General features: G+C 47.7%; 1 protein-coding gene across 1 annotated transcript in view; it reads left to right on the forward strand.

The window, feature by feature from the left end:
- The first annotated feature begins 2538 nt into the window (after positions 1-2538).
- PTGFRN (prostaglandin F2 receptor inhibitor) overlaps positions 2539-26766 on the forward strand; it is a 77261-nt gene continuing 53033 nt past the window's right edge. The window contains exon 1 of the mRNA XM_059063711.2: positions 2539-2913. Within this exon, the coding sequence (XP_058919694.1) occupies positions 2865-2913 (49 nt within the window). The 5' untranslated portion in view covers positions 2539-2864. The remainder of the gene's footprint in view (positions 2914-26766) is intronic.

Consider the following 26766-nt stretch of genomic DNA (forward strand, 5'->3'; position numbering starts at 1 on the left):
ATGGCTCACGGGCCCAGCCGCTCCGCGGCATGTGGGGTCTTCCCAGACTGGGGCACGAACCCATGTCCCCTGTGTCGGCAGGCAGACTCTCAACCACTGCGCCACCAGGGAAGCCCTGTCTCTTCTTAAAAGGGCACTAATCCCATGCATGAGGGCTCCATCCTCAGAACCTAATTACTCCCCAAAGTCCCCACTTCCAAACACCATTGGGGATTAGGGCTTCAATATATGAATTTGGGGGGGGCCACAGACATTCGGTCCATAGCATGTGCTAAACCAATCGTGACCAAGTGCCAGAATGTGTGCTTCATACATTAAGCACTGTGCATAGTTAAGAAAGGGAAAGATTTGAGCTTCTGGAGAAGCCAAGCCTTACTCTTCTCTGTACTTCCAGCATCTCCCAAGGCCTAATATTAGGCTTGCATTTAAGGTTGATTGAATTAAATTGAAAAATTTGCCAGAGAAATTCCATGGGATGGGAAATGGAAAGGAATTGTAGGGTGGGTAAATGGCATGAAGAAAGGCTTGGTGACAAAAATGAATTGAAAAAAAAATTTTTTTTGGATTTCCCTGGTGGCACAGTGGTTAAGAATCCACCTGCCAATGCAGGGGACATGGGTTTGATCCCTGGTCTGGGAAGATCCCACATGTCACAGAGCAACTAAGCCCGTGTGCCACAACTACTGAGCCTGCACTCTAGAACCTGAGAGCCACAACTACTGAGCCTGCATGCCACAACTACTGAAGCCCGCTCGCCTAGAGCTGGTGTTCCGCTAAAGAAGCTACCGCGATGAGAAGCCCGCGCACCGCAACAAAGAGTAGGCCCTGCTTGCCGCAACTAGAGAAAGCCTGCGTGCTTCAGTGAAGACCCAATGCAGCCCCCCCAACAAAAATAAAATAAAAAAATAAAAAATAAAATTTTTTTATCGTGTTAAAATATATATAACATAGAATCTACCATTTTGACTGTTTTTAAACTGTACAGTTCAATGGCATTAAGTATATTCACATTATTGTCCCACCAGGTATGAATTTTTTTTTTTTTTTTTGCGGAACGCGAGCCTCTCACTGTTGTGGCCTCTCCCGTTGCGGAGCACAGGCTCCGGATGCGCAGGCTCAGCGGCCATGGCTCACGGGCCCAGCCGCTCCGCGGCGGCATGTGGGATCTTCCTGGACCCGGGCACAAACCCGTGTCCCCTGCATCGGCAGGCGGACTCTCAACCACTGCGCCACCAGGGAAGCCCTAGGTATGAATTTTTAAGAGTCTCTTGCAGAAGCGTTCATACCTGGCTAAATTTAGGCACTTCTGTTAGTGGAAATAAGAAACACGTGTTAGTGGAAATAATGATTATCAGAGTAAAAGCAATGTTCCTCTCCCCAGTTGGGGCAGTTTCCCATTAACATCTGTGATTTGTTTTGCATATATTAATGAAAGGCTGTGATATTGGGGGGCAGGGGCACCAGTTCTGCTCCCTGCATGTTTGAATTATCCTTGTGAAGTTTTAAACAATGAACACTAATTTTTTCCCCCCAATACTGGGCCTTTTGTATTCAAATGAAAAGCACAAAGCCCCATTATGGGGGGAAAAAAGAATCTTTACTGGCAAACAGTTGTGTCCACTTAAAGCAATAAATAAAAAGTCTAAAGAGTACATTCCATATGAAGTACTGTAGCTATTAATACACTTGGGTTCCCAGGGTCTGCCCCCCTCCCTCCATGGGTCTACTTGTGGGTAGTGTTAATCAGTGCCATAGGCACCCCTGAGAAGGAAGGCGGTGCGTGAGGAGAGGTGAGGCATGAGGAGAGGTGAGGCAGGCCCACCCAGCCTCAGGGCAGTGAGCAGAGCCTGTGAGATCTGGGTTCTGGTCTTGACACTTCGCTGTGAATCCCAGGGCAAGGCACCAAACACTTAATAAGGCCTCTGCACCTTGGAGGCTAGAATCCCCAGCCTTTAAAGTCCTTTCCTCTCAGGACTTCCCTGGTGGCGCACGGGTTAAGACTCTGCACTCCCGATGCATGGGACCCAGGTTCAGTCCCTGGTGAGGGAACTAGACCCCACATGCCTTCCTCAACTAAGGAGCCTGCCTTCTGGAACTAAGACCTGGTGCAACCAAATAAATAAATAAATAAATATTTTAAAACAAAGAAAGCCCTTACATCTCTTTCAGTCATATCTGAATAATATTTAGCCAGGTCCAAGCGGCTGGTTGGTGGGGTGCTTAGTTCAGGACAAGTGGGTGAAGGTGCCGGCAGTTAGCTGAGGGAATTGGAGCCCCGCGTGGGTGACTCCAGAGTAGTGGAACGCGGGGTGGCTCGGAATGGAGCTCAAGCGATGGGATTTCCAGACGAGTCTTTCCAAGGCCAACTTTTAAAGGTCGGAGGAAAGTTTGTCGTGGGGCGGGGGCCCCGTGCGGGGAGCTGGGTGGGCTTCGACGCCTCCTCCCCTTTAAGCGGGTGGCCCCGGCCCTGCCTCTGTTACCTGGAGCGGGGAGGGGCTTGGGAAAGTTTGTGTTTGTTGCTGGCAAAGCGCCGGATGGGAGGCGCGGGCGGGCGACCGCTGCGGTTCCTCCCTCCTGCTTTCGGGAAGCGGTCGGGGCTACACGCTCGGCTCGGCGGGGCGGCCCTGGCGCCCGGCTCCCGGTGCCCGGCCGGCTGGAGGAGGAGGGCGGAGGCGGGCGGGAGCGGAGCGAGGGGCGCACGTCCGCCCCAAGGCTGGGATTTCTCGGCTTGCGAGGAGAGCGGAGCAGGCGCGCGGCCCAGGCGGAGGAGCGCTGACTCTGGAGCAGCCGGAGCTGGAGGAGGAGGAGGAGGAGAGGCGGCGGGAAAGGAGGAGGAGGGGGAGAGTCGCTCCCGCCCGGCGAGCATGGGGCGCCTGGCGCCGAGGCCTCTGCTGCTGGCGCTCCTGTCGCTGGGTGAGTGCGCGCGGGGCCCGGCGGGGCGCGGGGGGCTCGGCCAGGCGCGGGGGGACCGGTGGGGCGCGGCTGCCGCGCGCGGCCTGAGGCGCCGACGGTGCCGGGGCCACTCCCGGGAGACCGGGCCGGGTTCCGCGGGCGGCGGGGCCCGGCGGGGAGCGGGCGCGAATCGCGCGGGGTGTGAGTCGCCGTGCTACAGGCCGAGCCTTGCCCGCACATGTGCTGGGGGGAGTGGCCCCAGGCCGGCTTCCCCGGGCCCTCCCTACCTGTTAGCCGCTCGCGGCCGGCTCACCTTGAACTCCCGGCCCGGAAGGTGCCTGCGGTCCCGGCTCGCGTCCCCGGCTCGGGAGCGGAAATCCGCGGCTTTGATCTGCCCCGCCATGGCCGAGACCGGCCGAACCGCGCTCCACACACACTCCCCCGCGCCGGGCTGCCTTTCCAGGGAAGCGAGAGGATCCGCCAACTTCCTTCTACGAAGGTCACCGGTTGGCCCCGAGCGCTACAGTAAAAATCGGTGTGCGGGTCCCTCTGTCATGTTAGTTGTGGCTAGCTCTTCTGCCTCAGTTTTCTCCTTCAGCTTCTCTGAAGCTGCCTCGCTGCATATTTGCACACAAAGACCTGGGAGCCTTGGCTTCTTCAACTTTTCCTACCTGTTACTTTTTCTCCCTTACTGTCCCCTGTCTTCCACCCTCTCTCAACCTTGGTGCCTCTTGATTATTTGGCCCAGCGCCCTCCCCCAACCCAAGGAATCTTTGGTGTGATTTTTTTTTTCCCCTCTCCATCTTCCATATTCACCCATACACACAGACACCATCTTCACATCGTATAATATGGTTATATTAATATAGCCAAGTACTTATCAGCCACAGAAATAATCTGCTGGTTAAGTGCCCACCATGGATCAGGAAGGCTGACTCTTAAAAGCTTTGCTATTCCTGAAGCCCTTTGGTCAGTGTCAACCAGAACAGAAGGAATTCTGTGACCTGGCCAGGAGTTCTCTTCCACCCCCCTAGAGAAGGCAGAGCTGAATCTTTTATAAAGCACATGGTGTGTGGTGTCTGTCCCAGCTGCACCCAGGGTAAATGACTAGTCTGCACTTACGGTCAGAGGGTCCCAGTGGAGACCTTCCACAGCCACTCCCGTCCAGCTGGCACCAGGCTCCACACTGTCCCAACTCCCATGACTCCTGCGGGGGGGGGGGGGGGGGGCAGGCTTTCTAGCTGCTACTCTGTTTTTTTCCTTCATGTCTGAGGGGTTTTCTGGAACTCCCTCCCTAAAAGAGCTCACCCAGCCACATTGCTTTAGCTGCAACCAGGTGCAGAAAGCTTCCAGATCTTTCACCTAATTTTGTAGCATCTCATCTGTGGTCTGGGGTCCTAGTGCTTTTATTCTCTTCCTTTCACTCTGGGACCCTTGTAAGTTTTCCGTTTGTTGTACACTGCTGGTGATAGTCCACACCCATTACATAATTTGCTGATGTGTCTAGGTCAAGCAGGGCCACGGCCACTGGTTGCACAAATCGTGCACTGCATGCACAACTCTAGGAGCTGCTGTTCACTTCGTCCTCTGTGTGAATGACCCTCCCAAAAGCTGTGCAATTCACAACCCCTGTACTAGTTAAGAGGGTGAGGCCAGGTAGAAATTTGAAAAGAATGTCCATGAGTAACTATGGTGATGGAGAAAAAGGGAGAGGGGGCAAAGAGAGACCAGCAAAAGCAAAAATAGAAGTGGGGAAAGTACAGCTTGGGGAAGTCTTGGAGGTATTCCTGTATATCCTGCCCTGGCTGGGCATCTCATGTCAACTACACACAGGCAGTGTGTGTGGTGTCACCAGCCAATGCCTTGTCCCCTAACAGTCCCTGAACTTCATGTTCACCTGATAACTTAATGTACCGAATCTCACTTGGTGTGGCTTCTGTGTGACCTCCGGGAGGCCCTCCTTGTGGTACTACTATAGCACTGTACTGATTCCTGAAACCCAATATGTTGATATGCTAGATCATCTTTCCTCTTGTATTGCAACCTGGGCATAATCTTGCTGTCACTCTCTTTGACCTCTACGTTCACACTGTCGCCCAACTCTGTTCCTTTTCCCATAGTGCAGACTCGAGCGTCTTCCCTGTCCTTCCTGTATCTAAAGTTACTGTCCTAGCTCGGGTTCTGACAGCTCCCCACACAGATCTGACATCTACCTGTTTGACAGTTTCCTCCAGCCTCTCTTCTAAGTTCATCATTTTCCTGAAGGATCATTTCTGGAGGTCCCACCTTAGCTCATTAGTCCCTTATGATTTTCTTCTGAGGATGTTCTGCCCCTTGTATTCTCTCCCCTCTAGTCTTCTGTCTGATTCAGATGCTCCATTCTAAGGAACCTGTTTGCTATGCTTTACATAGAATGTATGTGAACTTTCTGGCCTTTCCATTTCCCATGACCTGGGAATGCCTCTCCTGCTTCTCTTCTCTTACCTGTGTATTTCCTTTTCCCCCTAAAACTACTTCCTCCGTGAAGCTTCCCTAAATGAGTGTACCTATCACAATCACAACAGAACCCACTCAGCTTCATAAAGCAGGTTTTCACTTCCATTGCCTGTGTCTGACTCGTCTCGTCCATCCATTTAATACAGCATTTCTTGAATGCCCAGTGTGTCCGTAAGAGTGTCCCAGACAAATGATCAAGACACAGTGTCTCACTGAGTGGTCAGTGGGGGTGGGCAGGCAGTTAATAAAACAGCCAACTACAAGCCAGAATGAAATACCTGACATAGAAACCAGGTGCTGGTAGGAAGCAAGGAAGAGCATGATTAATTTTGACTTGGGGTTGGGGTTGACTTTGCTGAAGAGATGACATTTGAGCTGAGCCTTGAGGATAATTAGTATTTTGAAAGAAAGGATGGAAGAGCCTTCCAGGCTCTGGGGAAAGGCATCCGGTGTGGATGAGTGAAAGTGCATGGTTCATTCAGAAAGGGCATGTAAGTTCCATGTAACTGAAGGTGGGAGGAGGAATACTAGGAGGGCAAACTGGAAAAGTGGGTCTGGGATGGATTCTGAAGGCTATTCTTGCAGTGCTGAAGTCTTCACTATGTGGGTGGGCTTGTTGGCCTTGTGGGTGCTGCCACACAGCCTGTGCTGCTCCCATCAGAGCACTTATTTATCTCACTGTATATGATTATCTGTTCCTGGTCTAAATCCTCACCCTGATTATAGCCCATGGGGCAATACCAACAATACCAACCTGGTATTGTTCACTATAGTATTCCTCTCACTAATTGAGTGTCTGGCACAGAGTAGGTGTTTGATAAATATTGGCTGACTGAATGAATGCACGTGTATATCATTTTTCTGTGGGTCATGGGTTGCCATTGAAAATTTGCAGTGTGAGATTGATACAACATGGTGATGTGTTTGAGGAGGTCAGTCCTAGTGTGCAGTATGAATTAGAGAGGAAGGTATGAAGATTGTGAAGGGGGATTAAGATACTCTCTCTCTCTCTCTCTTTTTTTAAAAAAAAATTTATTTATTTATTTGGCTGTGCCGGGTCTTAGTTGCAGCATGTGGGATCTTTGTTGCAGCATGTGGGATCTTTGTTGCAGCATGCAGGATCTTTAGTTGTGGCATGTGGGATCCAGTTCCCTGACCAGGGATCGAACCCGGGCCCCCTGCATTGGGAGCATGGAGTCTTAACCACTGGACCACCAGGAAAGTCACTAAGATACTCTCTTAATGTGTGTCTTTTAAAAAAAAAAAAGCAAATCCATCGAAGTAGTTTTTAAACAACAAAAACATTACATCTATATTTTAAAATCCAAATAAAATAGAAGGGTAATGTATCATTGTATTGGGTAGGCTAAATTGCTCTAACAAATGGAATCAAAGCACAGTGGTTCAAACGATAGAAGTGTCTTTCCTAACTCTTCTCGGGGATGTTTCGGATGAAATTGTTGGGTCTGATCGCTGTTCCACACAGGCATTCTGGCTCCCAGGCTGACGGGCAGTCCTGCTCTCTTCAGCCCCTAGTTTCTAAGATCACTGGGGTTGTCACCATCGCCCTTCCAGCCCTGTAGAGGGGAAAGAGCATGTAGTCTTCCTGGGCTAAGCCCAGCAGTGGCCCCCATCACTTCTGCACACATTCCATGGCAGAGGATTTAGTCCAGGCCACACTAACTGGAAGGGAAGCTGGGAAATGCAGAGGAATGTGGGAGTCCTGTGCTGGGTACTATGGAAGAAGAGAAGAACAGATTTGGGGGACAGCTTGCAGTCTAGGTGTCACTTATAAAGGATATAAGGTAAAAGGATGAATGTGCCCACCCCCACCACTGCCCAGGCATAGCCACTCATATATAAGGTACATGTATCCATATACTGAATGTTTGGTCTTTTTCTCATAGCTTCTACACAGGGCTCTGCACCTAATAGGCACAGAGTAATAATAGCTGCTATTTATAGCATGCATACCAAGCGTCAGGATCTTATGGACATTTTCTTATTGAATTCTCATGGCATCATTTTGAGAAAGGTACTGCTATTTTCTCCATATTACAGATGAGGAAACCGACACCCAGAAAATTTAAATAACTTGTCCAGAATCATACAGCTACTCCATGGCTGAGCCAGGATTTGATCACAGGACCCAAATTTGGTCTCAACTAAGGAAAGATTGACCGATGTTCACCATAATCTTATTTTGTGTATCACTCAAGATGAGTTTAGACGAAAAAGTATAACACTTGTTTGAAAGCAAAAGTGCGATTAAAAAGAGGAAGGTCTGAGGGGCTTCACTTGGTGGCGCAGTGGTTGAGAATCTGCCTGCTAATGCAGGGGACACGGGTTCGAGCCCTGGCCTGGGAGGATCCCACATGCCACGGAGCAACTAGGTCCGTGAGCCACAACTACTGAGCCTGCGCGTCTGGAGCCTGTGCTCCGCAAAGGGAGAGGCCACGACAGTGAGAGGCCCGCGCACCGCGATGAAGAGTGGCCCCCGCTCGCCGCTATTAGAGAGGGCCCTCACACAGAAACGAAGACCCAACACAGCAAAAATAAATAAATAAAATTAATAAACTCCTACCCCCAACATCTTCTTTAAAAAAAAAAAAAAAAGAGGAAGGTCTGGGGTGAGTGCAGCCCAGGCACGATTCCGGAAGGGAGGGGCAGTGCCGGGATGCACCTCATAGATGTGACAGCTCTGCAACCCCTAAGGCGTCACCACCCCTGCTCTGAGGAAAGGGACCAAATTGCAGCTTCCTCCAGAAAGCGCTGGAGGAGAAAGGCTGGCAGGAGGAACCCTAGTCAGTCCATCCAGCTCAACACTCTTTGAAGTACTGTGGACTTCAGAGAGTCCTAGGCTCTCATTTTAGCCTTGTTAACAGAATTCCTGTATCTGCCAAGCTGATTAATGCCTGGCCCGGCTATAATTATTCTTATTAGCTTGCTGAATAGGAACTCTAGTTGTCAGTGATCATTCCTTACAAGGTAGTCATGCTAGTCGGCATTTATATGTCTATTTTGTTTCTGTGCCGAGCTGCTGAGCTGATTTCTACCCCATAGATTGAATGTACATTTTCGTACTAGTGCTGTGTCTGGCAGTTAAGTAAGGTGTGTGCTTGTCTGTGAGTGTGTGTCTGCGTCTCACTTTATCAAATGAAGTTGGGGGGAGCTGTCAGGGCAGTTCATAGCTATTCTGTTTAATTGCCTTGGTTTCTTAAAGGCAGGGTAGCAAGGCCCTTTGACTCTTCGCTTTGGGAAAATAACTTGAACCGGCAAAAATTCTTCGTAATTTATCTTCTGGAAAAGGCAAAGTGCTGCTGTTGGCACAGTCAGTGCTTTTGAGATCTTGGAATATTTTCCTCCACACCAACTGTAGTCTTTGCGAAGCAACAGAATTAGACCCAGTAGTTAACACTGTCGTGGACCAGCAAATGCTATTTCGAGGAGACTAGAGATACTGGCGCTGTGGGCACATTTGTGTTCTTCAAAGGCTGATTTCTCCACAACACTCTCTATGTGTTTGTGCAGGATTATGCAGTCACTAAGCAGCCTGATTCAAGTTTAAGTATGATGTTTGGGGACCTTAATTGCATTCTGCTTTGCACCTTTATAAGTGGCCGAATGTGAAAGCGTTTGCATCCCTCAGGATATTTCAGGGGAATGGGGAAACAGTGTTTGGCTAGTGTTTCTCTGTCTAGGATAAACTTGGCTTAGAACTGTGGAGAACAGAATTGAGCATAAGGGTTCAAGGCACATTTCAGAATGGGTGCTACCTTGGAATCCTACTGAAATAGAGGCAGTAATGCAGACAGATGGGTCACTTCTCAGACCTTAAAAGTGACACCAAACCAAGAACGTACTAATAATCACTCTTCCTTGTTCTTACTCAGGGCTGGACTCGGCCAGAACCTCCCAGCTGTGGGCCATGGTAAGGGACCCACATGGGGTTCAGGTGGGTTGTAGGTGTGTCAGATTTAATTACTGGGTCTAATTCTTTTGCATCACAAAAACTACAGTTGGTGTGGAGGAAAATATTCCAAGATCTAAAAAGCGCTGACTGTGACAACTGACACCCTCAGCCCCTGGAGCCCACAGATCAGTGCAGCCTCGAAACCTGAAGCCCTGTCTACCCTGAGAGCCATATACCTAGTCCCATTTCCTGTGTGTGCTGTGATTGGATGGAAATCGACAGTTTTGTCTCTTACTTGGGGAACCACAGCCCCTGAGCCCCAGCCTGTCCTTAGGATGGGCAGTTTGAAGATGGAAGATGAGAAGCTCAGTGACATGGCGAGTAGCTCATCTATTTATTTGGCAGATATTGAGAGAGTGCCTACAGCTCCAGGCCAAGCATTGTTCTGAGTGCTGGGGATTCTGCAGCGAACAGAGCCAACTCAGATCTGCCCTCCAACGGTGGGACAGGATGCACTAGATGTGTGGTGGATGGTATCCCCGGAAGGTGCAGCACCACCTGGATGATGGAGGCGAGGGTCAAGAGCAAGTTCATGGGAATGCCTGTAGTTGGGGGACAGGAAATGGAAGGGAGAGTTCTAGAAGGAGTAGTCACAGGGATGGCAGAAGAACCAGGAGATCGCTCTATCAGAAGCCAAGCAGAGATTGATGTAGGTAGATTTGTTAAAGAGGGAATAGTCAAATGCTGCAGGAAAACCAGAGAGAGATAAAGAAGCCTTGGATTTGGAGGCTCTGGAGAGGATGGAAGGGAGAGGTGGAGGGGGATAGGGCAGGAGCTGTGTGGTGTAGGACACATGGTTTCTGCAGTGCTCTCAGCCTTTTTAGCCCTGACAGTGGCCACAGAATCCCCAGACATATCACCTAGAGGTCATCTGTGTGTTCCCTTTCATTCTCTGTATAAATTTTTGAAAGTTTCCCCCATGTTCCTCTGGGTGTCCTTGTCCACGTTGATTGGTGGAATTAACCTTCTCTCTGACAGCTGCATTGAGGCCTTCAGCTGTCGGCTGGAATCTCCAGCACGGGGACTCCAGGGCAGTTTTATAACCCATCTTTCTCCCATCTTCATCAGCTAAGATTTCAGTAGTTTATATTACAAATAAATCATTACATGTGTGTTTCTGAACTGTTTCCTCTCTTCAAAATCACATAGGGAGAGAAAAAAATAGGGCCCAGGCTTTGGAATCAGCCCTCCATTTGAATCCTACCCTTCAGCACTGTGAAACTGGACAGGTTTCTTAACCTCTTGGAACCTCATTTTCTACACATGTAAAAAGGGACTATTACCTCTCTTGCAGGTTTGTCATGAAGATGAAAAATAATGTGTCTAGGAAAATGCACACATTAAACTTCATGTATGTAAATCCCTCGAACTTTGCTACTCAAAGTGGGGTCTGGGGACAAGTAGCGCACCTGGGAAAACTCTCAGGGCCCCGTCCAGTCTGCTGAATCAGAGTCTGTGGTTTAACCACATCCCCAGGGGATTCGAATGCTAAATTTTGAGAAACCCTCATCTGGAACAGTGCTTCACACATGGGTTATTTGGTGTCCTGGGCTTCCTTGGTGAACTGAGGCAAAGGCCATGTTCAGAGCCTCAGAGCTAGAGGAGAGTGGGACGGGCTGGGCTCTGGGGGAATGTGGTAGGCGGTCAGTTAGCCATGAAGGGTGGGGCTAGCTTAGGTCTGTAGTGGAGGCACTCAGCCTGGTTTCATGACTTTCTTCCACCAGGTTCAGCAGCCAGGGAGCAAGGCAGGGACACGGTGTGGCCTTGCCATGAGAGGAGGGGTCCAGGAATCTATAAAAAGCTCTGACAGCATCATGGAGACAGTTGGCCAAGGAGTCCAGGTGGGACAGGCAGCTGAGAGGCTGGAAGGCCTGGTGAGTCGCAGAAGGTTTGAGGGCCTGGAGGACAGGATGAGGGTAAAAAAGCAGATTCAGAGGCACAAGGGAGTGAGTGGGCCAGAAAGGTAGGAGGTGAGGGTCAAGAGATGTAACTTCTGAGTCCAGGGTCTTGGAAGTGCCTGTCCCAGGGGTGGTATGTTGGGTGAGTAGTAGCCAAAGTTTTCACCTCTCACGTCATTTTGGCCAGTTTACCTCTAACATCTGACTGGGTCTGGCTGAAGGAATTAGGAGACAAAGCTGTGACGTTTTAGAAGCATTAGTCCCAGGTGTTGTAGGGAAAAGGTCTTAACCTGTGACTAGGATGAATGGGGGTTGGGAGCAGATATGCCGGGGAGGAACCAACATGAGGATTATTTCCTCCTTAAGAAATTCCTTCCTGGGACTTTCTGGTGGCTCAGTGGTTAAGAACCCGCCTGCCAATGCTGGGGACACAGATTTGATCCCTGGTGCGGGAAGATCCCGCATGTCGTGGAGCAACTAAGCCTGTGCACCACAACTGCTGAGCCCGTGCTCCACAACTACTGAGCCTGAGCTCTAGAGCCTGCGAGCCACAACTACTCAGCCCGCATGCCACAACTGCCGAAGCCCTCGCACCTAGAGCCCGAGCTTCGCAACAAGAGAAGCCATGGCAATGAGAAGCCCGGGCACTGCAATGAAGGGTAGACCCCACTCGGCTGCAGCTAGAGAGAGCCTGCACACAGCAACGAAGACTCAACGATGAAGACCCAACGCAGCCAAAAAAAAAAAAAAAAAAAAAAAAATCCTTCCTGTCTTTTATATAACACTTATTTTGTGCCAGGCGCTGCATTTTCTGTATATTAACTCATTTAGTAGGCTTCATAACCCCATGAGGTAGGTACTGTTAGAACCTCCATTTGATAGAAGAGAAAGCTGAGTCACAGAGAGGTGAAGTAACTTGTTCAAAGTCAGATAAGTGGTCCAGCTGCTTGGGTTCAAGCCCAGATGGCCTGGTTGCAGAGTCTGGGCTCATAACCACAATACACTATACTGCTCTCTTAGTATGGATATTCAGAGTGAAACACATGTTGGAAAACATAGAAAGGGATTGATACAGTTAGTTAAGATGTGATAACATTTGTGTCCTTGTCTTTTAATTTTTTTTTTTTTTTTTTTTTTTTTTTTTTTTCGGTACGCGGGCCTCTCACTGTCGTGGCCTCTCCCGTTGCGGAGCACAGGCTCTGGACGCACAGGCTCAGCGACCATGGCTCACGGGCCCAGCCGCTCTGCGGCATGTAGGATCTTCCCGGACCGGGGCACGAACCCGTGTCCCATGCATCTGTAGGCGGACTCTCAACCACTGTGCCACCAGGGAAGCCCTGTCCTTGTCTTTTAAAACAGGAGGCTGGGAGTCTGGCCCTTGATCTTCCACTCACTAGTTTTGTGACCTTGAACAAGTTGCTGAATAGCTCTTAGCCTCTGTAAAGTAAGGGGCTGGGCTGGCTGATCCCAAGGCCCGCTTCCGTCTCCAGAATTCTTTGAGTTCATGCTGATCCCTGCTGTGGTCCAGATGGGCCGCTTGGTCCAGCCCTGGCTCCTCGCCCATCTTCCCCAGCACTCCTGTGTGCAGCCTGTGCCTTTTATTTCTCATCTGCCTGGCACCTCTCTGCAATGGGGCTTTGGTGCCTCTGAGGGCTCTGGGAACCGTTTGCTGTTCTGTCACTGCAGCAGCAACTACTTCCTCCTCCTAGCCCATCCCGTGTGGTGAAACTGGCATCTTTCCTCATGGTTCTCTAGGTTACTGAGGTATCCCCACCACTAACTGCATTTTTTTTTTTTTTTTTGTTCTGGTACGCGGGCCTCTCACTGTTGTGGCCTCTCCCGTTGTGGAGCACAGGCTCCGGACGTGCAGGCTCAGTGGCCATGGGTCACGGGCCCAGCCGCTCCGCGGCATGTGGGATCTTCCCGGACCAGGACACGAACCCGTGTCCCTTGCATAGGCAGGCGGATTCTCAACCACTGCGCCACCAGGAAAGCCCTAACTACGTTTTTTGATGGACCTCTGAGAAAAATCACAAAAACAGTAAAACCAATAAAGCGTTTCTAGATGGCAGAATGTTCCTTATTACTGATTTTTTTTAAAGTAAGTTTCGTTGAGGATATCAGCCACAAGTAAGTTGAGGTTGAGTAATCAAGTTTCAGCCCTCAGCAATGTGATTTGTGTTTTCTTCCCCATTTAGCTCTCATGTCGAACCAGTAGATGGTTATGCACCATGGTTCTCCTTTTCCTGACACCCCAAACCACAGCGAGAAGAGACACAGACACCTTTAGCTGGGTCCAAACGTTGACACCACTTTGGATTTTCTACCTTCCTATAGAGTAGGAGAGTTGAAATTCTGACATTGCCAATCAGTAGCCTTAATTGGCTAAGCAAATTCTTCTAGCATTTGGGGACTTTCTTCCTTTTCATTCTCTTAGCCTGAAAGGGGAGGGCGCAAGTGATGTTGGATAGATTAACAGTGAAAAGGAAACATTCTGGAAGACCTCCATGCTGTTGGTTATGTGTTATGACCTCAGTCCTTACTGCATGCCGGCTGCTGCCCAGCCCTCCTGGCTACTTTGAGGTGCACCTGTGGATGCTGGTCTTGACCCACGTCTTGGACGTGAGTCTCTTGGGGGCTCATCAAGAACCCTCTGGGAGTGAATTCTCCACTGCATTTGAAGTGGCTTGCTGTCATATGCTATTCTGGAGGCAAAGGGGTGGATAGTGCTTTATAAATGCACTGCTCCTCTAGGATGTCCTCAGAACAGAATGTTAGCTGATTTGGTGTCTGTCCAGTGTGCTGCTACTTGGCTTATGCTGCAGTGAGGAGTTTAAAAAAAGCAAAAACAAACCACTTTTGGCGCAGCTGTTCATTTTTTCCATTTTCTGGAGGCTGGCACATCCAAATATTTTCTTATTTATTAGAAGGCATTATAGTCCATTATCTTTGATTGGGAAATCCACACAGTATGTTCCAAGTTAAGACCATAGTGCCGTGGCACTATGACAATGTGACCAACTTGGTCATGTTGGTCGAAGTGAACACAGTTGCGAATAAATAACATTTTGCCCAACTATTAATATATGACATTCCTGCTTTTCCTTGTGGCCTTATTTTTTAGTACTTCAGCAGCATTTAGAGACTCTTTACCATGTTTCTGACACTGTGAAAGTTGACAAAGGAATTAGGAAATGGAGTCCAAAATGGAAACCGAACCAGTTAAAACTGAACAGCAGGATGGATTGTTGGTGCTTTTTAAACATCTAAGTGGATGTATCATTGGATAGCTGTGCGTATGGAGCTGTCAGAATTATAGGGATAAAACAGGCCGGGAGCTGCTTTAGCGTAAGGCTCCGTGGAGCACGTGGGTCTGGAAGGCGGTTTGTGCCAAGAGCAGGAAAAGCGTTTCAGGTAAGAAAATGACCGGCACCGTTTCTCAGAGGCAGGCATGAATCAGTGTGCGCAGGATGGTGTCCCATTTGGGGATTAGCTGACTTAAGCTGGAACAGTAAGAGAGACCTCAGGGAGTATGGATGTTAAACTCTGGGTCAGGGAGGTTGGAAGAACGGGATCAGAATCACCCTGAAAGGTGTCAGCAGCATTGTCGGCGCCCACAGAGAAGCTAAGAACCCACATGCATGAGGCTGGCAAGGTCTGCTGGGGCCTACAGGACGCTAGTCTGCTAAATTAAGGTGATAAGTCAGGCCATAATCCTAGTTTTGGTTGTTTCTTAAGAGGAAAATGGCTCACAAAACCATTGCTGATGTTCCCCTTAGGTAGTTCATCAGAGCATCTCTTCAAAAGACTGTCACCAAATAAGAGACGCCTAAGTTTTAGAGGAAGGATGGGGAATTTCTTCTACGGAAACAAGGTTTATGCAATCATGTGGTCTATTCTTCAGAGTCCCACTTTAATAACAGTTTATTTCGCAAACAGGTTTTTTCCGAACATCAATATGAGTCCCAGAAAGCTTAGTGTTGAACCTGGCTTGTAAGTAACTGGGGATAGCGCTTCTGTTACCACAGCTCTGGGGTGTCACAGAGGCGGCGAGGTGGTATATACTGCCCAGTTGTACCCCCCTGTACAGGCCTAACAGGAGTTATCCCACAGCAGGGTATGTTTGGTCCTAAGAAAATGGCAATGGTAAAGCAAGCTCTGTGTTCTCTCCAGTGTATACATTGACAGCATTTGGACCTCAGAGTAAAGAAGCCCATAGTTAAGATTTTTTTTTTTTTGGCGGTACGTGGGCTTCTCACTGTTGTGGCCTCTCCCTTTGCGGAGCACAGGCTCCGGACGCGCAGGCTCAGCGGCCATGGCATACGGGCCCAGCCGCTCTGCGGCATGTGGGATCCTCCCGGACCGGGGCACGAACCCGCGTCCCCTACATCGGCAGGCGGTCTCTCAACCACTGCGCCACCAGGGAAGCCCTATAGTTAAGTTTTGATGACTACTCCTCTTGAAGTCTTCCCAAGCGTCCCTCACTCCATGCCCTTAGAAACAACTATGTAATCTGCGTACAGATTGCCCCTCTTGTGTTTATATATTGTCTTAGAGTTACTTCTATTTGTTTGATTCTTTGGAGCCCAGTTCAAGCCTCACTTCCTGGGAGAGGTGAGCACGCATTCTGACCCAGGGGGAGGCTGCCTGTAAAGTAAGCACACAGCTGTGTCCGTTCTTTTGTCTTGGGCTCTCGCTGGACCCATTCTTTCAGAGCATGGCCATTGATTTATAATGCTCTGTTTACTAGGTTGAGTGTCTGTCTCACCCCAGACTGTAATCACCATGAAAGCAGGGCCAGGTCTGTTTTTGTTTACCCCAGTGTCTTAGGACTTTGAGTTATTGAATGATTAAACGATGTGTTTAGAAAACACGTATATATCTCATGTGTACATGTATAATATATCTTGTATATGACATATACAACGCATGTATGAAATACATATATAAAATCTGTATTGCGGGCCTTAAGTCATAAAGGGGACAGAGGTTATCTGTGTGTCCTCACTATCTTTCGTTTGTGGGCTTACTATCTTTTTTTGTTACTACCGTAGTATTTCCGAAGTAATTGCAGGTGCCTTCATTTCTAAGACAGGTTGGTGGGATGCGGTAGGGGAGGAGAAGGTGGAGTCCACATGTGAAAAGGCAGGGATGAGAAAGTCCTCGTTCTTCCTCATGTGATTTTCTCCGTTTTTTTCCTCGGCAGCTCGTGTGGAAGACAAACGACTCATCGTTCTCACTGTTCTCTCTCTACCCCCTCCACCCCTTCCTCCCTTTGTGGGGTTGTCACAGCCTCTCCCATCCCCGACTGGCATCTACTCCTTCCTGGGCTTCGTGTCAGTTGCTCACAGCGTGGGGAAGCGTACTTCTTCGGTTCCAGTGCCTGGTGGGTGGGTTAGTCCAAACCGCAGACCGCCCTCTTGCCATCACCATTCTCATAAGTGGCCAGCTCTGGCCATGTCTGCGGGAAGGGGCAGGGGGCTGCTGCCTGCAGCATGTGCCTTGTCTCACTGTTGGCCTGGGTCGTAACTACTCCTTATTATCTACCCTGTGCCAGGCTTTAGTCTCGAGCTCTGGGCATATGAGGACATAGTCACAGACCCGACTCCTGTAGCTGCCAGTCTGTATGTGGAGGCATGACATATACCCAGGAAAAGAGGTGGCCTCGAAGAAGTGTCTAAGGGGAAATCCCCTGGTGGTCCAGCTTCCACTGCAGGGGGCACGGGTGTGATCCCTGGTTGGGGAACTAAGATACTGCAAGCTGTACAGCACAGCCAAAAAAAACCCCAGAAGTGTCTAAGGATTCTTAGAAAAAAAAAATGCTGACAGTTTAATGAAAAGGGAGAGCATTCTGGGCTAGTTTAGACAGAGGTGCTCTTGCAGAAAAGGTGGGACAGCTGACACAATCCTCCATACCTGTTTGTATCACTACTTGTATCCTCTCTACCTGTATATGCATTTTTTTTTAGGCTTTAGTGCTATGTCTGGATTGGGAACCTTTGGTAAGGATCCAAAGCACCCAAGTTGTTGGTTTCTCTAGCCCCCAAGAGTGATAATAAAACTGATGTGGCAAAATTTGGGGTTTGGGCTATTGAGATGATATCACTTCCTGGGGTGCTGAGAACTGGTCTCTTGATTGATGATGCTGTGCGTTATGTTTGCTCAAACCGTGTGCTTTTCACTTTCTGTGATGAGTTTATCGAAGAGCTTTTTTTTTTTTTTTTTTTTTGGTACGCGGGCCTCACACTGTTGTGGCCTCTCCCGTTGCGGAGCACAGGCTCCGGACGCGCAGGCTCAGCGGCCATGGCTCACGGGCCCAGCCGCTCTGCGGCATGTGGGATCTTCCCGGACCGGGCCATGAATCCATGTCCCCCGCATCGGCAGGCGGACTCTCAACCACTGCGCCACCAGGGAAGCCCCCGAAGAGCTTTTTTGAAAATTCATCGATGAGGGGCAATTTCTGATACAAATGAGATTAAGTAACTCCTGTTAACCCACTTAGATGATGGTCCAAAGATTAGTTCTGGCTCTAGAATTCCAGTTTGCAGAAGTTCATTGAGATAGGAGTGGTCCCAGCCATCGCATCAGCGAGCATGTTGCTGGGCTAGGAATGTGGTGATGAGCAGTGAGCCCTATGCCCCGCCATGGAGTTCACAGTCCAGCACGGGCGGCGGACAAGCAGACGAGCCTGGGATGATCACAGTGTCCATGCCGGGTCGACCCTCAGTAGGCACATTCTGAATTCTGCTGGGGGCTGGGGCTGGGGGCGGATCAGGAAAGGTTTCCACAAGATGGCCTTCATTAAGTCTGAACCATCAGTAGGCTTTGTCTGGCAGAGAAAGCACGGGTTATTTGTTTCAGGCCGAGGGAAGAGCATGAGTAAAGAAATACACCTGTTTACAAAAGCTTGCTGGTCTTGTGTGAAGAAAACTTTTTGGTGGCTGGAATGGAGGGTTAAGGCGTAGGGGCTTCAGTGGGAAAGGGTTGAGGCTGGAGAGAGAGTCATAAGACTGTTAAGAGCCTGGAATGTCACCTAAAGGAATTTAAGCCTGATGTCCTGAGTGAATGTCTATTTTTTCTGGTTCTGCCTTCCCTAAGTCCCTCATGTCCTTTATTAATATTTTAAAAGATTCTCATTGTGGGAGGACTCCTCTCATCCCAGCTTTTCTTTTTTCTTTTTTTATTGGAGTATAGTTAATTTACAATGTTGTGTTAGTTTCTGGTATACAGAAAAGTGATTCAGTTATACATATATAACTTTTTCACATTCTTTATTATAAGTTATTACGAGATATTGATTATAGTTCCCTGTGCTATACAGTAGGACTTGGTTGTTTATCTGTTTTATATATAGTAGTTTGTATCTGCTAATCCCAGACTCCTAATTTATCCCTCCCCGCACTTTTCTATGAGGCTGCCACACTGTTCCATCGTCCTTGACTTTGACACTTGGCTAGGTGTTGGCTCATCGACTCACCTGATGATGTACTTCTGCACCCAGCAGGTGTGCTGTAAAGAGCTGCTGAGTGAAGGAATGAAATATTGGATCAGTGGAGTCAAGGTCTGTTCCTTAAAGGGCATGTGAACTCAGAGTCTTTTTTCGTTCAAGTCAAACTACCAAATTGTACTCCTCACTGGGCGTCACCGGGGAAGCTGGCATAGACCCCTATACCACCCATGGCATCTGGCAGTGTGTCTGTAAATATCAAGGGCAGGCTTAAGGCCTTGTTGGGGAGAAGGGATGGACAAGGCAAAGGAAGAGCAGAAAATGGCCATAGAAAACAGTAAAATTGGGGGAAAGAGGACAAAGCTCCTCAAGGGAAGGAGTCGGGGAGAATTTTACTAACAGCTTAGGTGTGTTCATGCCCAGATGCAAGTTTAAACTCATGTGAATCTCCCATTCTCCTTAAACTAGACTGAAAGGAGGGGACCAGGTGTTCACACAGAACTTGGCAGACTCTGCTGGACTGTTCAAACATGGGGAGGATTGAAAATGGCTGAGTAGTGAGGGGTGCTAGGCAGTGCTGGGGCCTCTAGCAGCTGTTAATTTTATAGAACACTCTAAAATAATCCTTGTGGCTAGATCTTGCCTCAGCTTTTTCTGTCTCTGATCCTTGGACAGAGAATTGTTTGAATCATTTCATGTTTTGTTGAGTTATTTTGGTAACCCACCAGTACAGATTGCCTCGAAGTGGCTTTTGCGTCTTTGTGTTGTTCTTTGGTCACCTAACTTCTCGGAACCTCAGTTTCCTAATTTAATCCTCTCAAGGTTGAGTATTAAATCACGTGAACAGGATTTGAAAACTCTAAAGCCATGCTATAAATGTAAGGTGGTTTTTGTCAGTTACTGAGTGCTTGAGGGCGAAGCTTTCTTCGCAGTACTTGGAATATGTGTCAGTCTTCCATCAGAGGAGCAGAGCCCCTGTGGATATCATGGAATAAGCCATTTAGTAGAGGAATTAGACTACACAATTTTGGGAGGAGCTGGGGAAATGAAGGTCTGAAAAGGGATCAAGGAAAAGCCACTGGTCATCCCCCCGAAGCACTAGTGGGGGTGGACAGGTTGTTGCTGGCAGAGGAATCGAAAAGCCAGGCAGAGTGGGATTGCGAGCAGGGCACACAGGGCTGGGGGGGGTGGTGTCTGGCATAAGAGTCTGTGTAAGGGTAGTTGCCTGTTTACAGCTACCACCTATGAGTTTGCAGCCAAGCATCTGGTGGTCTTGGAGCTGAGTTGATCAGTAAAGATAGCATTTGGGAAGAAACCCAGAGCAGAAAGAAGAGCTAGAACAAACCGGAGCCCACCAACACCTGTGCATCTGTCTCTTGCTGCCTTGAACCCTGACGACCACCAGAGCATAATGGCTGTTGCTTCCTTTCCACCTCCCAAATCTCACACACACTTATGTCTCTTTTGTCCAACTCTAACCCAGAACTGTGCAGGGAGAAGGTTTCCAGGAAGTGTAGTTCCAACTTAGCCATGTTGACTCAATACAAACCTGCACAATTTCAGAGTGTGGAATTAAGGATTTGGCATGACTGGCCTCCTGGGATCTCTCAAAGGCCATGGAACTGGAGCGCCATCATGGTTAGGTGATCTAGTGCTTCAGTGGTAAGAAGTTCACTTAGTTAATGATCCAGTCTTCAAGAAGTGACTTGCAGCTGTGTTCCTCAGTTGCATCTCCTGTCTTCCTTGCCTTTCCTGTCTGTAGTGCCAGAGGGAATGGTTATCTCAGCAGCAAAAGCTAAGGAAAGTTGCATTGACTGAAGAGCCCATCAATTCCCATGGTGCACGAAGTCTTCTATCACCAAGGTCCTGTTTGACCTGGGGAAACGGTTGCTTACTCTCCCTCCTCTCCTGGTATGAAGGCTAAAAGAAGATTTGCAGATATGAATGACTGCAGACCAGAGCCAGAAACTGTCATGTAAATGATAAGTGAGAACAAGGTGTAGATCTCTGTACCGCCCTTCTTCACCGCCATGGTCTGTTAGTCATATTGTCCCTTCCTTGTGTTTCTGCAGCCAGCTCAGGTCAGCAAGGACTCAGGAAGTGCCTTCTATGGTCATCTTAGCTCCTGAGAAAATAACACACTTCGTGAGATTTAATGGCCACACCTGGACCATGTCATTGCTCTGAATTCTTTCACCTTTTGATTGTCAACTCTGATATTTCCCTGTGTGACCACAAGTGCTTTGCCTTCCTCCTTTCAGATTCCCTCATATGTGTTGAACCTATTCTTCATCCTTACTGTGATCCCCCTGATCTTGAAAGTTCCTTTTTTCCCAAGCCACTTTCACTTCCTGGGCTCTCATCCTGGTGGTCAGCATGCTAGCAGTGAGCTTGTTAACATCCTAAGGACCCTCTGCCACATTTCTTTGCCAGTCCTCATATTGTAGTTGAGTAACCCACACCAACTGTAGTCTCTAAGTCTGAGCTTTATCATCTTGCTGGGGAAAATCCTACAACCTGCCCACCTGAGTTTCCTACCAGGTAGGGGGTCTTTACTGCACCTCAGTGAACCTTGTGTTAGTTTTGTGATGGTTTTCCACTACATTCCTTCTAATTCTTATTCTAAACCTTGTCCACAATCTCCAGGATCTAAACCCCTCTCTGCTACTTCACTGAGACACTGGAGACCAACCTAAGGTTCCTCAAGCTTTTTGCCTCAAAATCTTGCTATCTTTTTACCCATCCTTTTCTCCTAAATTCTGAAAAAGGTAAGGGCTCCACCTTTGGCTCTTTTTTCCTTTGTACGTATGCACTGTGTCCCTATGTGATCCCATGCCACTTGTGGCTTTGAATACCATTTATGTGCTGATGACTCTCCAATGAATGTCTCTGCTTGGACCTCCCCCCTGAGCTCCAGACACATAAATTCACTGCCTACTCCACTGTACCCCTACTCACATGTCCAGCAGGCATCTCAAACTTCAAAGGGCCGGAAGAAAACTCTAGCCTTGCCTGATACAAATTCCTTCCTGTCAGTTATGTTCCCCTCTCAGTAAGTGTCTTCACTATGCACCCAGGTGCTCAAGCCAGAGCCTGTATTGTACCAGTTCCTGCCTTCCTCACTTTCCACATTCAAAATGGCAGTGTGTCTTTTTTTTTTTTTTTTTTTTTTCGCTGTATGCGGGCATCTCACTGTTGTGGCCTCTCCTGTTGCGGAGCACAGGCTCCGGTCGCGCAGTCTCAGTGGCCATGGCTCACGGGCCCAGCCGCTCCGTGGCATGTGGAATCTTCCCGGACCAGGGCACGAACCCGTGTCTCCTGCATAGGCAGGCGGATTCTCAACCACTGCACCACCAAGGAAGCCCTGTCTTTTCATTTTATATCCAAAATATATCCTGGATCTGACTACTCCTGAGAATCACCTCCACTACAAGCTGAGACCAAATGTCCATCATGTTTTGCTTGGTCTACCGTAACTTCTTCCATTCTGGTGTCCTTGCTTCCAAATAGGTCCCACAGTAATCCGTCTTTCACACAGCAACCAGTGGGCTTTCTACAATAAAGCAGGCTCTATCATTCGCTAGTTTTATGCGCTTTCCATTTCAACCAGAGTCCAAGGCCTCTGCCCCCTCGTTCACTATAATCCAGTCACACTGATCTTTTTTTCTATCCCTTGAACACCAGGCTTGCTCCATCTTAGTGCTTTTATATTTGCGGGTCTCTCTGCCTGGAGCAGCCTTACCCCAGAGTTCTACCCCTGCCTCCTTCTCATTCTGGTCTGAACTCATAGGTGACCTTCTCAGAGGGGCCTTTCCTGACCACACTGGCTAAAAGCAGCCCTCCCCCATCCCCAGTCACTAGCACGTTGGCCTATTTTATCTTGATAGCATTTATCAGCGCTCTGGGCTTGTTTCCCCACTCTCTCCTTAACTGGAACACAAGCTTCTTGTGAGCAGGGACTCTTGGCCAAATGTCTGCAGTGCCTAGAAGGTGCTGAGAGGACCAACTGGCTGACTTTCCAGGATAAACTGCCCACTTGTGCCCTTCATCTCCTCTTGCCTGCTTTGGGGTCTTTTCATGGTTGTACGCTCTCTTGCTTACATCTTGATTATTCCTTTCTCCTGGCTGTTACTCTCCAAGTTCCATACCACATTACTGCAAATGCACTTCTGTGGAGGTTACCAGTGGTTATGTGGTCATCAGTTCAGAAGTCTTTTCACAGCACCTATCTGCCTTGACTTTTCTGCAGGTTTGACATTATTGCTCATTTTTTCTAAACTGAAGCATAATAGGATTCTACTCTAGATATTGTGCAGGATGCAGATAGTATAGGAACCAGGTCTTGCCTTAGGAGCTCGCAGCCTCCCAGGAGCAAGTAGATGGGTATGTCCTTAATTAAGTAAAACAGTAGGTATCACTCCAGCCTTTCCTTCTTGGAATTCTTGCATCCCTTGGCTGCTAGGACGTAAGCCTTTTCTGGTTTTCTTCCTAACTGCCTACTATTCCTTTTTGCCTTTTTTTTGGGCTCCTTTTCTTCTGCTTGTGTCTTAAATAATAGGAGCTCACTATGATTTTGTTCCTTTCCCTCTTCTCTGTACTCTGTCCCCCGGTGACCCCATGGACCTCCACATCTCCCATATCTTCACCAGATCTCCTCTCCAAGCATGTGACTCCACATTCATCTGGGGCTCAGATATCTTTGGACTGGGGGGGTTTCCATGCCTGGTGGACCTTTCAACTTGTCTGAATCTCACTGACTACTTTTCTCCTCTGTGTTTCCTTAGCAGCTCTCAGCTTCCCTGGGCATGTCTCTCATCTCGGGTCTATCAGTGGATTCTTCTTCCAGCATGGCTCTTAAGAGCTGCTGCCTTTCCACTCCTGCCCTTGCTCTTTGATTCTTGTACCAACCTTTCCTCCAACCGCCCCCCCACCCCCAGCCCCATCATCTCATAGAGGGCTCCCGACAGACCACTTGTGTGTGTCTGTGTGTGTGTGTGTGTGTGTGTGTGTGTGTGTGTGTGTCCACTCCGGCCTGCTCTTACTGCACTGCTCCGCTAGCCCTACTCTTCACCACTCCCCACATGTCCCCGCCTAGGCCTTTGCTTATGCTCCCCCCTTTAACTCTGATCATCTTCCTCCTTCCTCCTTCCCCCGCCCAACCCCTCCTCCCCAGCCATTTTTCAAAGGCCCAATTTAAATGTTGACACTGCATGAAGCTTTTCACTAATCCCTTTGGAGGGACGCACACTCACTTTCTGAGGAACCCCACAGCACTTGCTAGTACCTCTCTTTGGCTACTGTATCTTTCCTCATGTTAGAGTTTTCACGTGCCCCTTATGACTCAACATACCGTAAGTCCCTTAAAAGAAGATCCAAGGCTGATTTACCTTCCTCTTTCACATATCATCCAGCATGAGGGCTTCTTACTCAGTAGTTGTCTGTTAAATGAGTCATACTGCTTGTCTAGTTTATCTCTCTGAGGTCTTAGCTGAACCTTTCTTTAAAAAATGATTCTAAGGCCTGCTCTAGTAGAACCTTATTTGCGTTTGGATGGGATTTTGAAGTACTGCCATATGTGACTTCATTACACATTCTCTGCTGGCTGTAACTTGTTTAATGTGTACATTGCTGCATTTTCATCACTTAGGGACTGTCTAGATGAAAGCCTGCATGATCCCTTCCTGCCAGACCTCTCAGTGACAGTCCTGCAGAGACAAAGGTTTTGCATTCGTTAAGTCAGATACTGCAATTAAAGGCTCCGTGAGAGTTTACAGGTTTAACCTTCTGTGTATTCACTTCTAAATCACATGTGGACTGGGAACTTCGTATAGAAATCCATAGGCCCCTGGTCTCTCTTAAAGACCTTGTAAGGACTGGAGAAGGGGGATTTAGCTGTCATTTTACAAGGCAAAGTGAAATACCACAAGCTCTTCGGTTTCGGTATTTCCATTCTACCTGTTCTACTGGATTCAGTAACTTACAATACTTATCTTACAAATGGCTCCGATTGTAAAATCAGATTGTTTGCTTCTAGGCAGCTCAGTGAGGTGATAAAATTTGAGCAATAATAGGAACAATTGCAAAAATCCTTTGCAGATCTGCTGTACTCTATAGGCCTTGATTTAGAATAATATTGATGATAACCCAGGAAATAAAATCTATTTCCCATGGATATCATAAGGGGGTGGAAGAGGGTGGATAAATACAGTTTCATCTTCATTAGCTTATCTCTCTTAATGATTCCTCATGGTTGCCAATAGTGCTTGTTGAAATAAACATTGCAGGAATAATTGCACTGAAAAACTTGCCCAACTTTTCTTGCCTATCTCCATCCATTCTACATGATGGAAGAAAGTTGAAGGCATTTAATTATTTTCTTGAGGACTTCAGAGGTAGGCAAATAGCAATCTGGAAACAATTACCTCTTGCATGTTAATTATCTGCACTGCTGAAAAGTCAGAGAGGTGGGCTTCCAAAAGTCCTTCCCATATGTTTTTAGAATGAAGTTCTCTTCACCTTTTTTGAACTTGAAAGTGTGAGATGTAGAGTTAGTATCACTTAAAATAATGAAGGCAGTCTATCAGAAAAAATTTTTTGAAGAAACTGGAAGTTATTTTTAACAATCCCATTTAGAGAAACAGGATTTCTCTCCTCTATTTCATGTCAAGAATATATATTTCTTCCCTTAGTAACTCATTTTGGTTACTTTGTTGCCTGTCTGGTTCACATTGCCCGTGGAGACTTTGAAATATTTTATAGGGAATTTCAAGCCGTTTCTTCTTCCCACTCAGAGCAAAGACAAAATCAACAGAATATGGTAGTATCAACAATGCAGTTGAAGACAAAACCAAACCAGCCCATCTTTGCCTTGACTGTGCAGTGCATGGGCCAGGTAAACCTGGGTTGAGTCCCTCACTTCATAGCTGTTATGACCTTCAGCAAGTTATTTAACTTCTCTGAGTCTCAGTTTCCTTGGTTCTGTGATAGGGTGGTCTGGCATATAAGAGAGATGCAGTATGTTATTATTCCTCCTCTTACTCTATCCTAGCGTTGTGGAGAGAAATTTGATGATGAATCAAAGTGAACACATTACAAAGTAAATGCTTGAGAAAAGCTTATATGATTTTAGCTGAAATTATAGATTCTTTGATTAATCAAGTATTTTTTATTATCCCCCTCTCATTAGTTTGTTATCCATTCTTTCATTTTTATGGTTATTCTAGAGCTTAGAACATACATTGTTGACTTATTAGTGTCTACTGATGATCCTTTTATCAAATGCAAAACCTTAGAAAGCATTTAGGCTCCATTTATTTCACTCTTTCCCTTCCTTGCTTTTTGTGCTATTGTTGTCATATGTTTTAATTATGCATATATTTTAAATTCTAGAAGGCATTACTAATATTGTATTACATAGTCACCATTCAGTAGATTTACCCACACAAGTTACCCTTTCTGTTGCTCTTTATGCCTTCCTACATTTCCATGATTCCATCTGGGGTCATCTTCCTCCTATTTGAAGAACTCCCTTTAGTATATCTTTTTGGTATTTCGTTAGCATTTCTTTTTAATTCTCTTTCCCTGGTTGAGAGTTGATTGAAAGCATATTGATTTTGCCTTCCTTTGTTAACGATATCTTTTCTGTGTAGAATTCTCTGTTGGTAGTTACTTTCGTTCATCGCTTTAAAGATGTCATTCCAGGCACTTCCCTGGTGGTGCAGTGGTTAAGACTCCCGGCTCCCAGTGCAGGGGGCCGGGTTTGATCCCTGATCAGGGAACTAGGTCCCTCGTGCATGCCGCAACTAAGGGTTCGCATGCCACAGCTAAGGAGCCCACATGCCTCAACTGAGGAGCCCACCTGCTGCAACTAAGTCCCGGCACAACCAAGTAAATAAATAAATTAAATTAATATTTTTTTAAAAAAGATGTCATTCCATTGTCTTATGAGCATTGTTTCTATTGAAAGTCAGGTATCATTGAATTGTTGCTCCCTTCTGTGCTTTTCAGCAGTTTTACAATGATGCACCTAGGTGTGGTTTTCTTTGTATTTGTGCTGCTTT

This window comes from Kogia breviceps, chromosome 1 (genome assembly GCF_026419965.1).
Source record: "Kogia breviceps isolate mKogBre1 chromosome 1, mKogBre1 haplotype 1, whole genome shotgun sequence".
Lineage (NCBI taxonomy): Eukaryota > Metazoa > Chordata > Mammalia > Artiodactyla > Physeteridae > Kogia > Kogia breviceps.